Here is an 18,312-nt window from a genome sequence, read left to right as displayed (position 1 = left end):
TGATGCAGTCTAAGATGTAATCAGTTTCTACGCGACCACGTACCGGAACGCTAAATCTCTTGGCGGCACGTCTTTGTTGGTTGATTTAACTTAGACTCAACTAAAATTAAAAAAGCATTGGATTATGAGCTTTATGTCATGTGATTTAACTTTTCAATGATGTAACTTTTCGTACCAGTCTCAAGCGAATACAAGGCCACGCGATGACCGCGCGCCAGCCACGTACCCTTCAAACAACACTTCGTCACATGATATAAAGCTCACATTTCAATGCTATGATTGAAGTCGATACGGTACATTCAATTTGATAGTTCTTCATGCAAATTTCTGAATAGATCTAAAGTTACATAATAAATGCGAAATTATATCCGTTTGTGTGTTCGGTTAAACCACTAACGCCAAAAAAGAATAATCAATCTTAAGCAAAATGTTTCTGTAACAGATTATAATATATAGTACAACTATCTTTTTCTAACCCTTCTCTGGAGGATAAGGAACGCACTAATAAATTCAATCTGTCATTTAAAGATTTTGGATCAGATTTAACTATAACTTCGGGTATGAGTCGATCTAAATAGAATTTGGCACATGATATGTTTTATCCCTTATTAACTTTATTTTACGACCATGGATAAAATTAAAACCGAAATAATACTTTACAGGGTTTAGAGGTACATTATGTACTGTCTCTGAGACTTACCTGTGAGACCGAAAACCTAATAGTTTTTAGGTAAACCACTCCCATACTTTTTACGGAAAGAAATCAGATACAGCCCTAACTGAACACGCAAGGCCTCACAAGGTACGCGTCGAAAAATAAAGATTCTTTTGAATTAATATTTTTACAGGGCGATTCCTTATGAAATATACTTATGCATCCTTCAATATTATTTCGTAATTCTGTTACACGTTGTATAAGTCCTTTACGATTATCAAGATTGCTTAAACAACATTTCACACAGAAAAGTAGATATGTTCAATCAGCTTTTTTTAAATTTTCTTGAATTGGAAAACAAACTGCTCCCGCATATTAAAAAAAATATTCAACAAACGCGAACGTTGTATTAAGAGCGTTTCACCCATGTTAAGATATCAAATGTCATAGCATAACCTCCGTTCCTAAAATTGCAAAATGCTTCATATAAATTTCATTTTTAAAATATTCTCACATCTCTCTACAACAAATTTTTCAATCTACCTTCATTACGTATAGTTTAAAATATATTCATTCGAGTAATTCATAGTCCATATCGTTGCAATAGTCCGCTAGGAAGTCTAAAAATAGTGTAAACTTCCCAGTCGATGATCGCGACCATCTTGAAGACACTGACTTCATACAGGTTGAAAGGTTTTCTAGTATGTTCTGAAAATAAAAATAATGTTTTATTGATTTTTTCATCAACTACTTTTGGTCTCCTCTCAGAATGATAAGGGTTCTGAGAGGAGACCAAACAGCAGGAGAGCAGGCTAGCCAAGTGCGGATTGGTAGACTTCGCACGCCTTTGAGAACATTACGAGGAATTCTTATGCAGGTTTTGCTCATGATGTTTCCCTTCACAGTTAAAGTAAGCGATATTTATAAGAAACACATAACTCCAAAAACTTAGTGGTGTGTGCCGAGAAACCAATAAATCGCTGCCATTTTGTTTGTTCGACGAACTTGTCTATACGCATAAATTTAATATTGTTTGTTCAACGAACCTGTCTATACGCAGAAATTTAATATTGTTTGTTCAACGAACCTGTCTATACGCAGTAATATGATAAGCCTATGCTATAATTTTTAAATCACAAATTAGAGAGTTTGAGAAATTTTGGGTGTTACAAATAAACGTGGCATAACGTCGCAATAGTTATGCAAGGTTTTTTCACGTGTCATTGGAAAGCTACTGTCAGTACAAGTGTGGCAAAACACTGCATAACTATTTACGTCAAATTATAAATTAGAAAGACAGACGAAACGATACGCCGCGCTGTTTAATATAAAGCGTAGTTAGTGCATGTGCGTAAAAATCATGACTCATTGTCACGTTCCGCTTAAGCAGAGCGTGCAAGCGAGTGTGCTAACTAAACGATAGAGAGGCACTTTCGTTGACGCATCTATCTCTCTTTTACTCGGACACAAGTAAAATTATCGTACGTAAACCGACTTTATAGACACCCAATTTTTTTTTTGAATCTAAGTCTAAAACGTACTAACCTGGGGCCAATCCTGTCTATAGACAGCCAAGCACTGCTCTGTCAAAGAGTCCTCACTCAAATAGTCGTTCATCAATAAGAACACAAGCACATCTGCCAGCGCCTCCCAAACTTCACAAGCTTTGCATTTGGTGTCGCTGAGTAGGACAATGTTACGCGGGCATAGCATACGATCGAAGAACTCCAATAGACCGTTCGACTCCGGTTCCTGCGTCGGTTTCGATGGAGTCTCTGGTGATACTGGAACAAAAAACCAAAAACAATGTTTAAAAAAATATATAAAATTAAAAAAAACATTAACATTCCGATGTACCACTAGTTAGTTTTTTTTTTTTTTTATAAATAAATAAATATACTACGACAATACACACATCGCCATCTAGCCCCGAAGTAAGCGTAGCTTGTGTTATGCGTACTAAGATGGCCGTTAATAGTTCAATGAATAATATAAATACTTGTATCTATATTTATAATAAAACTGTAACTGGAAGATTTCTGTACATTTAATATATTTTGAAAATTTTGATCGGGAGATGCTTTATAATCGATACTGAGTCCAAAACAGATTTTTATTTAATTTTTGTCTGTCAGTCTGTCTGAAATCTATTGAACGGATTTAAATAAAATTTGGTATAGTGGTAGCTGGTATTCCGGGTCAACATATAGTTAACTTTTTATCCCGATAAATAATAAGTTTCCTCCGGGAAACGGGATGAAAAGATTTATCATTTTTACTTCATAGCTCCGTTAAATTTCAACCGATTTTAATAATTCTTTTTTTATTTGAAAGTGTAGCATGTATTGTCTAATTTTAATGAAGATATGATACATATTTTCGAAGATAAAGGACATAACTCTTCGCAGATACCAGCAAGTCGCAAGGGTTTTAGTGAAAAAAATATCAACAATTTTTATTGTCTTACTCTTGATTTCCTTGATTTCAACGAACTTGATCGCCTTAACTTCAATGCCTTTGCCTTCTTCATCAGATTGAGGAGTGGGGGCACGTTCGTCCTCAAAGTTCGTGAACGTGGGGGACAGTTCCAGCCTCCTCTCCGGAGGGTCCAGATCCTCAGGGGTATAGCGTTTTCGGTCCGGACAGCATGTGTCCCAAATCATGTGAAGCTTGGGCAAGATTTCGCTTATTTTGGACGTATGTCTGCTTACTGGAATAATTTTTTTTTTTTTTTACTTTTTTTTTTAATATAACCTAGGTATGTATTGCTCTTACTTCATAGCTCTACATTAACTAGACTGTGAGATGGTGATAACAAAAAAAACCTGGCTAAGTTTGTTGTGGACTCTTCTTAGTCCAGGGCGCGTTTGGAACCCTCTTAGCTTAAGTTTTAAGTTAACGAATGCAGTTATCACCAGCACTAACATTAGTTTAACATAACAATTAAATGTATGAACGCTTCATAAGTGCCTGTAATAACTTTTGAATAAAGCATTTTTGAATTTGAATAAGGTAATAGCTTTTTAACATAATTTAGTTTTATAACTTTTTTTATTTAGAAACCTTACTAGTATTATAAATGTGAAATTGTGTTTGTTTGTTTGTCCTTCGTTTACGCCCTAGCGAAACAACCAATCAACTTTATTTTTGGAATAGAGTTAAAAGCTAGTTACCCGCCGTGAAAAAGTCTGTACACGTAATTTTTTTTATTGCTATATCGTGGCGCAGCTTATAAATCGAATTTCGTTAGTATTTTCTTGGCAAATTATAAAAATAGCTAACTCATCGTCCTGTAGTTTAGTTTTTCACAAATCGCACGGAAGCCATGGATTTTTTCCGGTTAGCCAATGACTTAATCCAGTGTTATTAATATTATCTATCACTATTCCAAATTTCAGCCAAACACGTTCAAACTCGGCCAAATCCTCACACCAGACAAAAAAACTTCGTATTCACCGCCTCGTATACATTAATACTCACAGTAAACTAAGCAGAAGTCGATAGATAGCTGCAACAGTGCCCTCTGTGCAGGCGGTCTGCTGAGCACGTTACTGGGCTGGCAGCAATTGACACAAGACTCCAACATCGCAGACGGATCCGGGGTTTCCTCATAGTCCAGTAAAAGGCAGATTTGTTCCTGGAAATAATATCTTTATAGACACTTGTGAATAAACAGTCAGTTGTAAATAAACATGATTGTAATTAAACGATATATAAAATGTAACTTAATAAGAGTACCCATCTACCCAAAAAAATGAATTTTGAATTTTATGTATAAAAGATCTCGCACTCACCTTAAGCGTTATAATGGTTTGCGCAGGACTGCGCATGTTGGCGAACTCACTGGACAGAACGGAGGCTGACTCCGCGTTGGGGCTCACAGTTGCACTGTCCCCCAGCGCTATAAGCGAGTTCATTTCTTCTTCTATGTTCTTACACAACACCGCTGCAACAATATTCATCATTGTCATCAACCCATTTTCGGCCCACTACAACAACGGGCAGGAGACAAAAATAATATCCCTCGACATCCCCCGACTATATCCCCAATATGACAAGGGATATAATGAACGTGTCCACCTGCTAAAGCATGGGGACATGGAATCGGAGAAGTTAACCCCCGTTTTTTATTTTCTTTTTAATTTTTTTTTAAATTCTTAAAAAGACAATAAAGAACACTATTAAAAATTTATAAAAAAAACATCTACCCTCCGCTTGCGGGGCTTTTGAATGCCCAAGCAACCGGAAGGCAGGGCTCCAGAGTGAGGAACCTCCTCACAATACGCGCCGTTTCAAGGACTACTGCCTTCTGCATCCGACCCTTGATCCAACAACCAAGCGAAAGCTTCTTAAGATGTTGGTCGAAGCTTTTCGCGAGAAGACCATTGATTGAAACGACAAGGTTCAAGTATTTAGATACTTTTTCCTTTTCAGCTTTTACCAGATTGTCGTCATGTGGAATAGTAATGTCGACAATTATTGCACGGCGCACTGATCGATCGACTAGCACTATATCAGGTCTATTAGCTATAAAATACCCGTCAGTGATAATCGTTCGATCCCAGTAGAACAATGCACTGCTATTTTCAAGAACTGACGCCGGGTCGTACCTATCGTACCTAAATCCCCCGTTTATTATTAAACATACATTATTTGGAAGTATCAGATTCCTTGAAAGTGATGGTTGCACTTACCCGTAGTAGACCAGTGGTCGTTGGTCCACTTGGTCAGCCGGCTGTAGCACGCCCTAGCGGCCACCGCATGTAGGGGCGGTGGGGCGTTGGGCAACAGAGCGGCCAACGCGGTGGACACTCGTTGCCTGACGCTCGACCTGCAGGACTCGAGGGCGTCAACACGAAGACGCGACAAGCATTCCGAGTACATCGCTTGCAAGGACTGTAGAAGTGTTGTCTGTAAATAAATATAATAAAATATTTTTATTTGCGAAATTTAAACAACCAAAAACACAAATCACACAATATAAATTAATATTTTCTGCAAATTTTTTAAGTCGTTTCCAAGCAAAATGACGGCCCATTGGCGTAGTGGGCAGCGACCCTGCTCTCTGAGTCCAAGGCCGTGAGTTCTATTCCCACAACTGTAAAATGTTTGTGTGATGAACATTACTGTTTTTCAGTGTCTTGGTATTTATATGTAGATTATAAGTATTTATGTATATTATTCATTAAAAAATATTCATCAGTCAACTGAGTACCCCTAACATACGCACCGCTACGCTTACTTTGGGGCTGGATGGCGATGTGTGTATTGTCGAAGTATATATTTATTTATTAAGTAAAATGTAGTAAGGAAAATACCTAGTAATTTTCAAAATGTTACTTTGCACCGACTTAAAGATGTTGCCGAAACTATTTATTTCCTGCTGTTATGTAGTTCTTTTACAGAGTATACAGTCTATACAGTCTCTTAGAATATACAATCGAATTGAGAACCTCTTTCTTTTTTTTAAGCCGTTTAAAAATTTTAAAACTACTTAGAACTAAGAAACAATTTAAATACAAATATGAATAAACAGTCGAATACAAATATTTTATGTTGACTAGATTAAGTAAAAGTTAAGTTCAAATAAAAAAGAAACCAGCTTTGTAGGCGTATCTGTGGTGTTATTTAATCGCAAACAGAGTAACGCCACAGCTTAATCCTGTAGTAGCGGTTCTATGCTACTGCGCTGTCTTTCATGGATAGTCTTACGGCTCATCTACACGTTCCGTTCGCGAACTAGCCTATTACACCAAAGGTCATACACAATATTTTTTTCATTCCTCGTATGGAGGGTAGAGGTAAGGAGAGTCATCTTATATGGGAGAAAAGTTAAAAAAGTGTCCAGTGTATGCGCTAAATAACAGTTCAAAAATCCTCCACAATGGCGCTGGTGGATGCACAGGGTATGGTATGAAAGTAGCAATCGTAGATGAATTGAAGTATGCCGAGTTAAAAAAATTCATGTCATTATCGACTAAAGTAGTTAATTATTGAGAATTTCAACAACTTACGTTGTACAAAATATTGTGGTAAATATAACCTTACTTCCTTGTATCTCCATACTTCCTTGTTTATTTTTCAAGCCTACTCTAACAATATTTATATTTGGCGCTTCTTCTAAGAGTTACCCTGATGCAAATGTGGCGCCATCCTAATTTAATACATTTTGACGACACTTTTTCATATACACAGATGACTCTCCTTACCTCTACCCTCCATAATTCCTCGTGCTCTTAAAGTCGTACTTAAGGCCATTTGTAAGCGGACCAAAACTTTTTGCACTTGTGCATAAAAGTGATTTTTTTATTTACGTATTTGAAAACACTAGTTGTTTTATCATTTTATTAAATGTTCTTTACATTAATGGATTGTTTACATGAAAAGAGTAGCTACTTACGACCTCCCTGGCGCAACGGTGAGCGCTGAGAATTCAAGTAGAAGGTCCCGGGTTTGATTCCCAGCAGGGGCAATTTGGGAATCTCTGGTTTGGTCTGGTGGGGGGCTTTGGCCGTGGCTAGTTACCACCCTACAGACAAAGACATGCCGCTAAGCGATTTATTGTTCCGGTGCGAAGTCGTGTATAAACCGATTACTGTATGACAACATAACCCTAACAGGTAAGCCCGCTACCATCTTAGACTGTTTTATCACTTAGCACCAGATGAGAGTGCAGTCAAGGGCAAACTTGTAGTGGAATATAAAATATAAAATTTTTTTAGCTACTCTTATTATGTAAACACGTTCAAAACACAATTCGGAACTATTCTTTGGAGCATTCAATTCGCAGTTTAGTTTGGGATTATGAACCACATATTTCTTATTTCTTACCACTTCCGCGGGAGAAGGATATAAATGTATCCCCTCCCACAGCTTTATAAACTCTCAGAGCACTGGCGCACAAGTTGAAATAATATCCAAATAATATATGTGTAATAACAAACGGGGGTAAACTTCTCCTATTCCATGTTACAGTGATTTAGCAGGTGGGCACGTTAATTATATCCCTTGTCTGGGGATATAATCGGGGGATATAATTTTTATCTCCCGCCCGTGCTAGCCCTGCAGGTGGACTTAAAATAAGTGGACTCTTTCTTACCCTATCCTTACAATTGTGCACGACCTCTATAGCATTCTTTCTGGCCTTCCTTCTAGCGTCGGCCAAAGCGTGCGCCGTCAACTCTTTGACAGCGCCTGATGACACGCGCTCCGTTACTAACTCCAGCACTCTGCGCGTTGAAGATGGCTGACTTTTTATCAGCTCTTCTTCTAGACGAATCTAGATGTAGATAAACATGTTGTATTAATGTATAGTACTAAAGGAAGCGGTGATAACCCAGTGGGTGAGACTTCGACTTCGCTTTCGGGAGGCCGAGTTCGAATCCCTCTAACTTTTCTAAGCTATGTGCGTTTTAAGTGCTTAAAATATTTTTTTGCTTTAACGCCGCCGGTAGATCCTTTCTGCCGGAATATCATTTGCTGAAAGATCGCCGGTAGAAACAAAAGTTGGATGTATTCATATTCGTTTTATTAATGAACTGATTCGTAGGTACATGGTTGTTACTTTTAAAGGTCTTCCGCGGGAAAAACCGCGAGGCGCAGCTAGTTTTCATCATCATCATATCAACCCATTACCGGCCAACTACAGAGCTGCAACCCAGTGCGGAAGGTGGACTCCACACACCTTTGAGAACATTATGGAGAACTCTCAGGCATGCAGGTTTCCTCAGGATAATTTCCTTCAGCGTTGAAGCAAGTGATATTTTAATTGCTTAAAACGGACATAACTTAAATAAGTTAAAGTTAAAGCTGGGAATCGAACTCGGCCTCCCGACAGTGAAGTCGAAGTCCTACCCACCGAGCTATCACCTCGGAAATAAAAATGAGATTATGCAATCTTTTTCATATGACCGCTGTGAGCTAATATCATAGAAATTTTCAAACAAATGCATTTCAAGAATCCTTTTCAGCAAATCAGATTGCATCGCAAGAGATTCATAGATTTAAAAGATGATAATAAAAAAGATTTACCTGCAACTCCTTCTCTTTACTCCGTATTCTATCCTCGGAATTCAAACTCAGACATACGGGCGTAATATGTCTAAAACTACCCGCATCTTTATCATGAATCACTCGCGATGTGGAAACCAATACATTGACATCCTTCAAATACGGACACAGTTCAAACAAATTCGATTCGTCGATTAGATCGTACGTATCGATTATTTTATTATCGACACTGTCGGTTTTAAAATTTATCACAGCACATTCTGTCTTTCCGTAGAACGTCTCTTGAGGGAAATGGGGTAGGTCGAAGAGCCATCCTAATGCAGATTTGAGGTATATCAGTGTATTTTTCTTGATATGTTCGAATTTTAATCTGTATATGAAGAGGAGTGTATTTAGTAGATTCTGGTAGTATTTTAGGCGTAACGTTGTATAGTCTAGCATGGACACATAGTGGACTATCCATGGAAGGGTTATGCTGAGATGGCCGTTTTCGTAGGCTGTGGTAAGAATTCCGTTTAAATTTATGGCCGGTTGACTCTGAAACAAATAAATTCTAATAATAATAATAACTTTATTTAGGCCAAAACGCAGTAAATTAAGTATATAAAAACGAAGTACATAAGATCTATCAACAGACAAAACTTCTTAAAAAATGAGATGTGGTTGGTATCTGGTGCTTAAATAAGGTTTCACTTGTATTCTCGTATTGTACGCTTACATCGCAACCGCTGGCTGGACCTTACGAGTTTGATTATATAATCACTCCAAACTGTAAACAGCTTCGCAAGCCAAACATCGCACGGGCGAAGCCAGGGTGCGTCGCTAATCCTTAGACATAAACACTTACTACATAGTATATATCCACTGCTCCTTAAAACATTATGTGGATAGTGTTGAGGATAACATATTAACCCACAATTTTTGTTAAGATTTAAGAGCTAGGTATTGTTATAATCCCTACTAATATTATAAATGTCATTGTAAGTTTGTTTGTTACGCTTTCACGCAAAAACTACTTAACCGATCCACATGAAACCTTGTACACATATTCTTGGAAGTGTTAGAAGTAATATAGGATACTTTTTATCCCGACATTAAGCTCGGTTCCTTTGGGAGGGGGGATGAGTGTTTGACGATTTTACACTATAACTCCGACAAAATACAACCGATTTAAATAATTATTTTTGTACTATAGAGGTATATGTGTTTAATTTTGCCCAAACTGTGGTTGGAGATAGAGGACAGAACTCCTCAGCGGACAGCAGCCATTTAATGCCAAATCAAAAAACAAACGCAGACGAAGTCGCGGGCAACAGCTAGTAATATATAATTGTTTTCTGTCCCAAATAAAAAAAAACTAAATAAATGATGTGTGTTTGTTTTATTTGTTCTTATTTTACGCCCGAAGAAACCACTTTTGGCGTGGAGTTAGTTGAAAGGACGGAGAGTTACATACGCCTCATTCCAGGAAACCAAACAGTTCCCACGGGATTTGAAAAAAAAACCGTAATAACGGTTATGTGCGTTTTAAGTAATTAAAATATCACTTGCTTCAACAAAGAAGGAAAACATCGTTAGGAAACCTGCATGCCTGTGTGTCAGTGGCGTGCACATGGTTCTCGACCAGCAGTGGCGTGCACTTCATACATGCACAAAAGCACTGCATACCCAAATTATTTTATACAACCCGTAGTGGAGGGGAAATTTTCCATTTTATGCCATGTACCTGCTTTATGCATACCCTGATCAAAAACCTTGTGCACGCCACTGTCGACCAGGGTATGCATAGATCAGGTACATGGCTTAAAATGGAAAAATTCCCCTCCAATACGAGTATATATAATATAACTTGAGTATACAGTGCTTATGTATATGTTTGTAGTGCACGCCACTGCTGAGAGTTCTACATAATGCTCTCAAAGGTGTGTGGACTCCACCAATCCGCATTGGGCCAGTATGGTGGATAACGGCCTAAACTCCTTGTTATAGTAGGCGGCCCGAGCGCTGTAGTTGACCGGTAAGGCGAACAAGCAACGCGGGCAACAGCTAGTATTGATAATTCCTTTTAAAGAATACTCACATAATTCCTTAGTGCGATATTATTTTCGAGAACTTTCTCCTTCGGCGCGGTAAATATCTCTTTCTGACTGCCCACATTCAATGTCCCGGTCTTCAGTAAAATGTCCACAGGTATTTGAGCGTACGGCAGCGAGGTTAGGTATCCCAGGAATTTGGATAGGAGACCTAGCTTTTTTGAAATCTGGAGGAACTCTTTGGATATGTCTGCTCCGTTCGCTGTAAGAAAAGTTATTATTTAATATATATAGGCACCGAGGACAATTTTTCGGTGCTTTTATACTAACCATTTTAATGTAATTGTTTTACTTGATAAATAAGAAAAAAAAAACTACAGTTTTACACCCTGCAGAGCTAGCACGGGTAGGAGACATAAATTATATCCCCTGACAGGGATATAATTTATGCTCATGAAACTTTGTACACATATTCTTGATAGTGTTAGAAGTAATATAGGATACTTTTTATCCCGACATTAAGCTCGGTTCCTTTGGGAGAGGGGATGAGTGTTTGACGATTTTACACCGTAACTCCGACAAACTATAACCGACTTAAATAATAATTTTTGTAAGTACTATAGAGGTTATAATATGTGTTTAATTTCGGCCAAACTTTGTGTAGGTCTGAATGTGGTTGGAGATAGAGGACAGAACTTCGGCAGGACAGCGAAGCGGACAGCAGCAAACCCCTCATTTAAGGCTTAGGCTAACTACAACTAAATTGAATGCCACATCAAAAACAAAATCAAACGCAGACGAAGTCGCGGGCAACAGCTAGTTATAAATAAATAAATATAAATATACTATGCCAATACACACATCGCCATCTAGACCCAAAATAAGCGAAGCTTGTATTAGGGGTACTAATATAACTGATGAATAATTTTATGAATAGTATACCTACATAAATACTTATAACATATAGATAAACACCCAGACACTGAAAAACATTCATGTTCATCACACAAAGATTGTCCAGTAGTGGGAATCGAACCCTAACTTGGACTCAGAAAGCAGGGTCGCCAATCGGCCGTCAAATGCGAGCGATGATGAAAACAATCTTTAAATTACTTTTATAGTTAGCATACATTCATAAAGAATATCTCTTTTTTTGTTAATACAGATTAACACATTTGTTTTTCTTCTATTATTAAAAAATCTTTAGACTTTAGAATAAGACAACTTAGAAAAAGATCACGCCTGGTACGTTTAAATAATAATGATAAATAAAAAGAAATCAAACCAACTTACAAGATTCATTGCCGAGTGGGGTGTTATCCAGAGCTATAATTTCGGAAGCCAGTGCATCTCGCAAATGCACCCTAAAACTTTCGTTCTCCGAAAACATTACGAATTCCCTGCAAAAGGAAATCTAACCTCTTTATGATATACATGATTTGGTAATTTTGAGTATAAACTATCTTTAATGCACGCCTCGCCTCATAAGCGAAGCGAAGGTGGGTATTACTGTCAGTTTACGCACACAGAGTGAAGCTTGGGTGTAAACAATTGCTCTAATCAGGTTGCTTCTTAAATATTTTCTAATGACAATGTGAGATGGTGATAACAAAAAGAACACCCGGCTAAGTTTGTTGTGGGCTTCTTCTTAGACCAGGGCGCGATTGGAACCCTCGTAGCTTTAGTTTTAAGTTTACGATTGTAGTTATCGCCATCACTACTCACTGCTATGTACACATTTTGTATATAATAACGCATCAAAAGTGTCATCTATGTGCCTATTTGAATAAATAAATATTTGAAAAAAAAAAGTGATTCTCCCACTTTTTTTATTCTTTATTGCTTTTATAAGCGAATATGAATAGACAAACGTTGAGAAAAAACACTATTTTTAACACTCATGATATTTTTAAATCTCTTTTATTATTTAAACTAATTAAAAAGCTTGTTTAAAAAAGTTCTGTATTTCACGTCCGTGTTACTGTATGTGCGGATCAAGTATTCACTTATCGAGTTGGTTTTTTTATAGGCTTCAGTATTTTGAGGAATAGAAGCCTATTACTGTTCACGGTACAATTAGACGTAGTTTAATTATTATTTACAAATAATCTCAATGTTATTGTAATGAATGAGATTATGAGGCGTGCACTTTTGTATTTTTTAACTATTTATGTCTCCAATTTTCTGAGTTTTATTTTGGGACATGATATCTTAAGAGCGATCGTAATTTTAATGTTTTCTTAGTCTATTGCCAAATTGTTTAATGTTTTATCTTTATTTTTTCTTCTTCTTTAGTACTTCTACTCAATGATCAACTCACAATTATTGTTACAGCAGACTTGCGGTTGGTGATAAGTTGTTTAATAAGTTAGTAAAGGAACTTTAATTCCACACTTAATTTACTTACTTATAAAACATTTCTTTATCCGTGAAATTTGGTAGTCTATTCGATTCGGATGCAGATGGGCAGGTCAGTCTTCTTTGGAGTTTACTCAGCTTCGACTCCTGTGCAAACAACATTTGTTATTGTTTTCAATGAATGAATGAATACACTTACACATAAAAACACAGGAAATATTATAAAATAACTAGTTTTCACTACCCCTTATACTTATCGCTACATAGCGATCTCTTCCTGGCAACCGATAGCGTAAAACGTCTGCGAAAGGTGCAAAGCTCCTTGGTGGGGTAGAGTATACGCTTTTACAACCTGATTCCTAAGGTAATTGTTGACCTACCAGTACATACATTTAAAAAATGTGAAAAAATCACATCTAATACAGCGAGGTTACCATACATTTGATGAATTCCTTTATGACAAGGTAGATTGGAAGCAGCCAAACTAGCTTTCATCTCCCGCAAGATAGAAAAATGATTGTAATGTTGATGTTGGAAAAGAGCAATTACTGAGTTTTTTGCCGGCTCTTCTCGGCAGAATCTGCTTTCCGAACCGGTGGTAGAGTCACTACAAATATACATACTTGACGTTTTAAAAGTGCTTATAAAGTAGACCTACTTGAAATAAATGAATATAGTTTTTTTTTTTTTAAAACACAGAGAGGTAGGTGGTGCACATAAATATATTTATAAATTCACAGACACATTTTTAACATCACAGAAGACACAGAAGGATCTCCAACTGAATTGAAAGGACGAAACCGAAATCGTGTGTCTACAAATCTTGCTATCCTTTTTAAACAAAGCAACACTTTTATTCCTGTCAATTTAATTCAAAGAATTATGAAGTTTATTATTTTATTTATTTTAAAGAATTATGAAGAAGATATAGGCGCATCAGCAAAAGCTGCTTTTGTTTTAAACAAAGTGGAAATGATGGCAACACTCTTATCCCTGTCAATTTAATTCAAAGAATTGCGAGAAAGTGATATAGGCGCAAAAGCTGCTAATGGCAGTTTTAACTAAATCTACGTTTCACCAAATCTTAGGTTATAACAATTGATGAACGGTTGATGTATGCCTAAGAACCTCCTTAGATAAGCGTTACTTATTTAGGCATTGCCGTGATCGTAGTTATTGAAAACTGGCATTAGTCTTATTATAAATAACTAGCTGTCCCGGCGAACTTCGTACCGCGGATCTTTTTTTTTGATGAATGTTATATTTTTATACTTATCATCCTATTCTGGTGTAAGTGGAATCCAAAAAAATCAAATATCATAAAAATTGGTCCAGCCGTTCTTGAGTTATAAATTGTGTAACCAACACAACTTTCTTTTATATTTATAGATAATAGCTATACATATGCTATTGCGGACTTTATTGTTATTATCTAGCTCAAAAACTTTTCTATAGAACTCAATAATATATCCCTCATCGTTAAGGCAGCATTCATAAGAAACGATTACGATCGACCGTTTTTTCTCCGACTTACTTTGTAAATCCGACTCCCAAGAAAAGTTCTTTTCAGTTTTAAGTTAATATGCCGCCTATGAAACTCCACAATAATGTAGCTTTCTATTGGTGGAATAATTTTGAAAATCGGTTCAGTCGATCCAGAGATTACCCCTTACAACGACACAAACTCACAGACGTTACCAATTTATTATATTAGTACAGTAATACCCCGCTTTACGCGACCCCGTTATGCGCGGTTTCACTATAACACGAATTTCAAATTTTGCGCTAATATGCCTCGCATTACGCGAAAGAGTACGTTGAAACATAATGTAGTCATCAACTTCTCTATGGTGTCTTGACCGTGTTTCGAACAATCAAAAACCGTGTTGGGTGTTATCAACGATTTTACGAGAAAATAATTAATAGTACGTATTGCATAGTGTTCTTAGAATTAAATGATTCGTATTTTTTTGTATTAAATTTTGACTATGTTTAATCATAAACCTCGATATACGCGAATTTCAGTTAGCGCGATGTTTTCCGGAACGTATCCCTCGCGTAAAGCGGGGTATTACTGTAAAGAAACATATGGGGCAGTCTTTGATGACTGCTGGTAGATTTGCGGGTAAGCGTGCGGTGACGATGACGGTTTTCGTTCACGAGTTTTCGCTTTAATAATAATAAGCGAACGACGATAGCCTAGTCGTATACACTCCGGCCTTCTTTTCATAGGGCATATCGGTACATCGCGGAAAAATCGAAAAACTGAAATTTCAATATCCCTATCATAAGCTTACGAAACGTCGTTTACCTAAACTCACCTGTTCGTTGGGTGGCATGGAATCCAGCAGCATCTGAGTGAACAGAGCAGCCAGGTGTGCATAGTTGGCTGCACTTGTACCCGTACATAAAAGGGACTTGATGCGAGCTCTTAAAATAGTGCGAGACAGCCCTGTAGACTGGCTGTCTTGATACCATCTGAAATGTTACCATCTGCTTTACTACCTATCATCGTCATCGAATTAATCAAAGGGCTCGATAATCCACAGCTTGTAGATTTTTGAAATACTAAGTTGTTTAAAAATTGGGTGTAATTAAGAGAATAGAGAATTATATAGAATCTTAAAAAAAGGAGGAATGTTTTATAAAAGTCTCACCTGAAAATCTCATAAAACATGTCCCTCTGTTTCTTGAAATTCTGGAAGCTAAGCATGGACGGAAAATTCTCTGCATTGTCAGTCTCAAAGTTAAAGCACACCATACCATTTGAACAACTTTTATCAGATCCTATCTTAGACCTATCAGAAATCAATTCAGCTTCACATCTCAGTCCATATGCATTAAGCAAAAACTTTGCTAATTCTGGATAGAAGCTTCGCAGTTTTTTATTCTCTCCCAAAATTTTTAGGGAATTTTTGTCTAAAATTACTTCTAAAATTCCTCTTTTGTTCCATAATGATTTTACTGCAAAATATGTACTATTGTGTATAGGTTTAAGTATATTATCACTGATATTAGCTTGCATTTGAGATTTGCAGAGTCGATAATCCTGTTCAAATTGTTTTGACAAAACAATAGTTATAAGAAAATATATTTCTGTATTGACGCTTAATATGAGGTTATTTTTCAATAAAATGTTATATATTTCAACTAAGACATCAATCTTATCTTTTAACTCAACTTGATTGACATCAGCTTCTATATAATTATAGTTTTTCTCAATGGAATCTTTTTGAGTTATTTTAATTTGCGGCGTATTCACTTTTGGTGATGCTGATGTGTTTAAAACATTAAATTTTTCCATTAATTTATGTCTCTCCTGTTTAAGAATATTTCTTTCGGCTTCAAAGGTATTGGATGATTCTTTCGGTTGTAATTTAGGTTTAAAAGTCAAATTTTCTTCCAAGCCTAAGGGTGGTTGCTGAAAAACTTCTGGTGTAAAACTGTTTAATGAATAACTTTTTTTGCTCCTATCTATATTAGTGGGTTTAATTCTTCTTCTTTCAGATTTAAGAGAACTCGATTTTCTTGCACCTATTTCGGGAAAAGTTTCTGAATTACTCAAGTCTAAATCCACTTTAGTTTCACTGTCATCATTGGAGGTATTTTTAGAACGTCTCTTTTTGGAACTTTTAGGTTGAACGTTCACTAAATAGTCAGCCAAACTGACACTTTTGTCTTGAGATCTTGAGTGCTTAACTAATCTCGGTGTATCACATCTTTCAAAGTTGAAAGAACGGGAATGGGGTGTTACTGGGCTTGTCATAGGTTGGGGGTACTCTTTAAAACCATTTTTCAGTGGAGTGCTTGACAACATGAGTCTTTCAACTCCAATGCTGACTCTTGATTCATCGGAAGATAAAGATTGATTGTGCTCTTTGTTTTTTTCATCTGTGAACAACTTTGTTTTAACACGTCGTCCCTGTTTCTTACGATCCCTGATGGGGGATTCTTGAGTTTTTCGGTCAGATTTGACTGCAAGGCTATCATTAGATTTGTCATTGTCACAGGTGGGATCACTAATGGATCGGTGGTGTTTTCGCTGGCTGAGAGATTTATCCGGAGTTCCTTGGTGCTGGTGTAAGGGTAAGGCATTGCTGTTTGTTTGTAAAATGCTAAAAAGTAATGAAAAGTTAAAACCTGAACTTTTTTAAAAATTAACAAAAAATTAAAAATTTTGCACACAACCATGAGGCAAACCATTTATGATTGTATTAAATGGACACAGACACTTTTGTATGAACACCGTACTATTCAAAATAGTGTAATAAATATGGTAAATGGGTGCCTAAAGAAAGAAGGCACTTTGACTTTTCAAATTATTATAAAGTTAATTATTAATAGGCCCTAAAAATATTGAAATTAGATTTATTGATTGTTCTTAAAACATCACAAAAATTAATAAACTGATTTGCACTATTTAACAGGGGACATTTATATCCTTAATACTTAAAGTTAAATACACTCTGGATATTTAAAAAAATCTACAGTCCATTAGACTAAACAGATTAACATTTTACAGAGTCGTAGAGATAGTGTTTGGGACACTTAAATAGGTAGTATATAAGATACAATGCATTCATATAAGCCACAGTCAAAGATAGCGGGCTTTTTAAATCCACAGTTTTTCCCATAAAACAAAAATACAAGCATAACCCAGAAACAAATGGAAGATTGTATCCAGCGATTAGCATTACAGTACAGACAAAGACAAGTACTTTCTGAGTATGTTTAATTGGATGGAAACATAAAACTTACGCTTATTGTGGGTTATTCAACTGGCTTAAATATGAGATTGCAGTATACCTTGTATACTATGTATTGGTATGTTTGACCTACCTGTCAGTTTGATTCCTCAAATAAGATAGGAAGTACACGACAAATTCATCTCTATTTGAACACAGTAAAACACAGTCTTCTGATGCAGCCTAAAAATTAAATATAAATAAAACAAAAAATCTTAAAAAGTAACAAATTCTAAGTTTTGAATAGGTTATGTATGTACCTCAATTGAATCATTTCTTAACCACCTATATAATAAATCACATTCCAATTTTCCCGAAAGGACACTATCAATTAATGTTCCGGGCATTTTATTTACATAAAAATAGTAAAACTGTCGATCGATTAAAATAGCTGCGCGCAAAATATGCTTTTACCGCCATGACAGAGTAATAACTGACAGTGACATCTACACTGACAGTGACAACTACGGTTACGGTGACAACCACTGATCTATCTATGAATAGATCACAA

The 18,312-nt window shown here is 36.4% G+C and overlaps 1 protein-coding gene across 1 annotated transcript; it reads right to left on the bottom strand.

Moving 5' to 3' along the window:
* Window positions 1–54: 54 nt before the first annotated feature.
* Window positions 55–18,220, bottom strand: LOC120627975 (codanin-1). Its single transcript, XM_039896121.1, has 15 exons — window positions 18,062–18,220; window positions 17,896–17,984; window positions 15,714–17,171; window positions 15,378–15,534; window positions 13,106–13,203; window positions 11,992–12,098; window positions 10,746–10,960; window positions 8,687–9,202; window positions 7,755–7,934; window positions 5,350–5,566; window positions 4,450–4,601; window positions 4,136–4,292; window positions 3,123–3,365; window positions 2,201–2,439; window positions 55–1,363 (listed from the first exon to the last, which is right to left on the bottom strand). Exons 1-15 carry the CDS (start codon window positions 18,146–18,148, stop codon window positions 1,226–1,228), a joined length of 4,053 nt encoding a protein of 1,350 aa, XP_039752055.1. The 5' UTR covers window positions 18,149–18,220; the 3' UTR covers window positions 55–1,225.
* Window positions 18,221–18,312: the final 92 nt, after the last annotated feature.

Source organism: Pararge aegeria, chromosome 12 (genome assembly GCF_905163445.1).
Source record: "Pararge aegeria chromosome 12, ilParAegt1.1, whole genome shotgun sequence".
Classification (NCBI taxonomy): domain Eukaryota; kingdom Metazoa; phylum Arthropoda; class Insecta; order Lepidoptera; family Nymphalidae; genus Pararge; species Pararge aegeria.
The sequence above is the reverse complement of the archived record's forward strand: the minus strand, read 5'-3'. Positions and strand labels throughout refer to the sequence as shown.

What these genes read in the sequence shown, in the direction of transcription:
- LOC120627975 (XM_039896121.1), bottom strand. Translation starts at nt 18,148, where the DNA reads ATGCCCGGAACATTAATTGATAGTGTCCTTTCGGGAAAATTGGAATGT. An exon ending in GATAAAGAAATGTTTTATAA is followed by an intron (nt 12,099 to 13,105) that starts GTAAGTAAATTA and finishes TTCCTTTTGCAG; the next exon opens with GGAATTCGTAATGTTTTCGG. An exon ending in TGAAATCAAGGAAATCAAGA is followed by an intron (nt 2,440 to 3,122) that starts GTAAGACAATAA and finishes TTTTTGTTCCAG; the next exon opens with TATCACCAGAGACTCCATCG.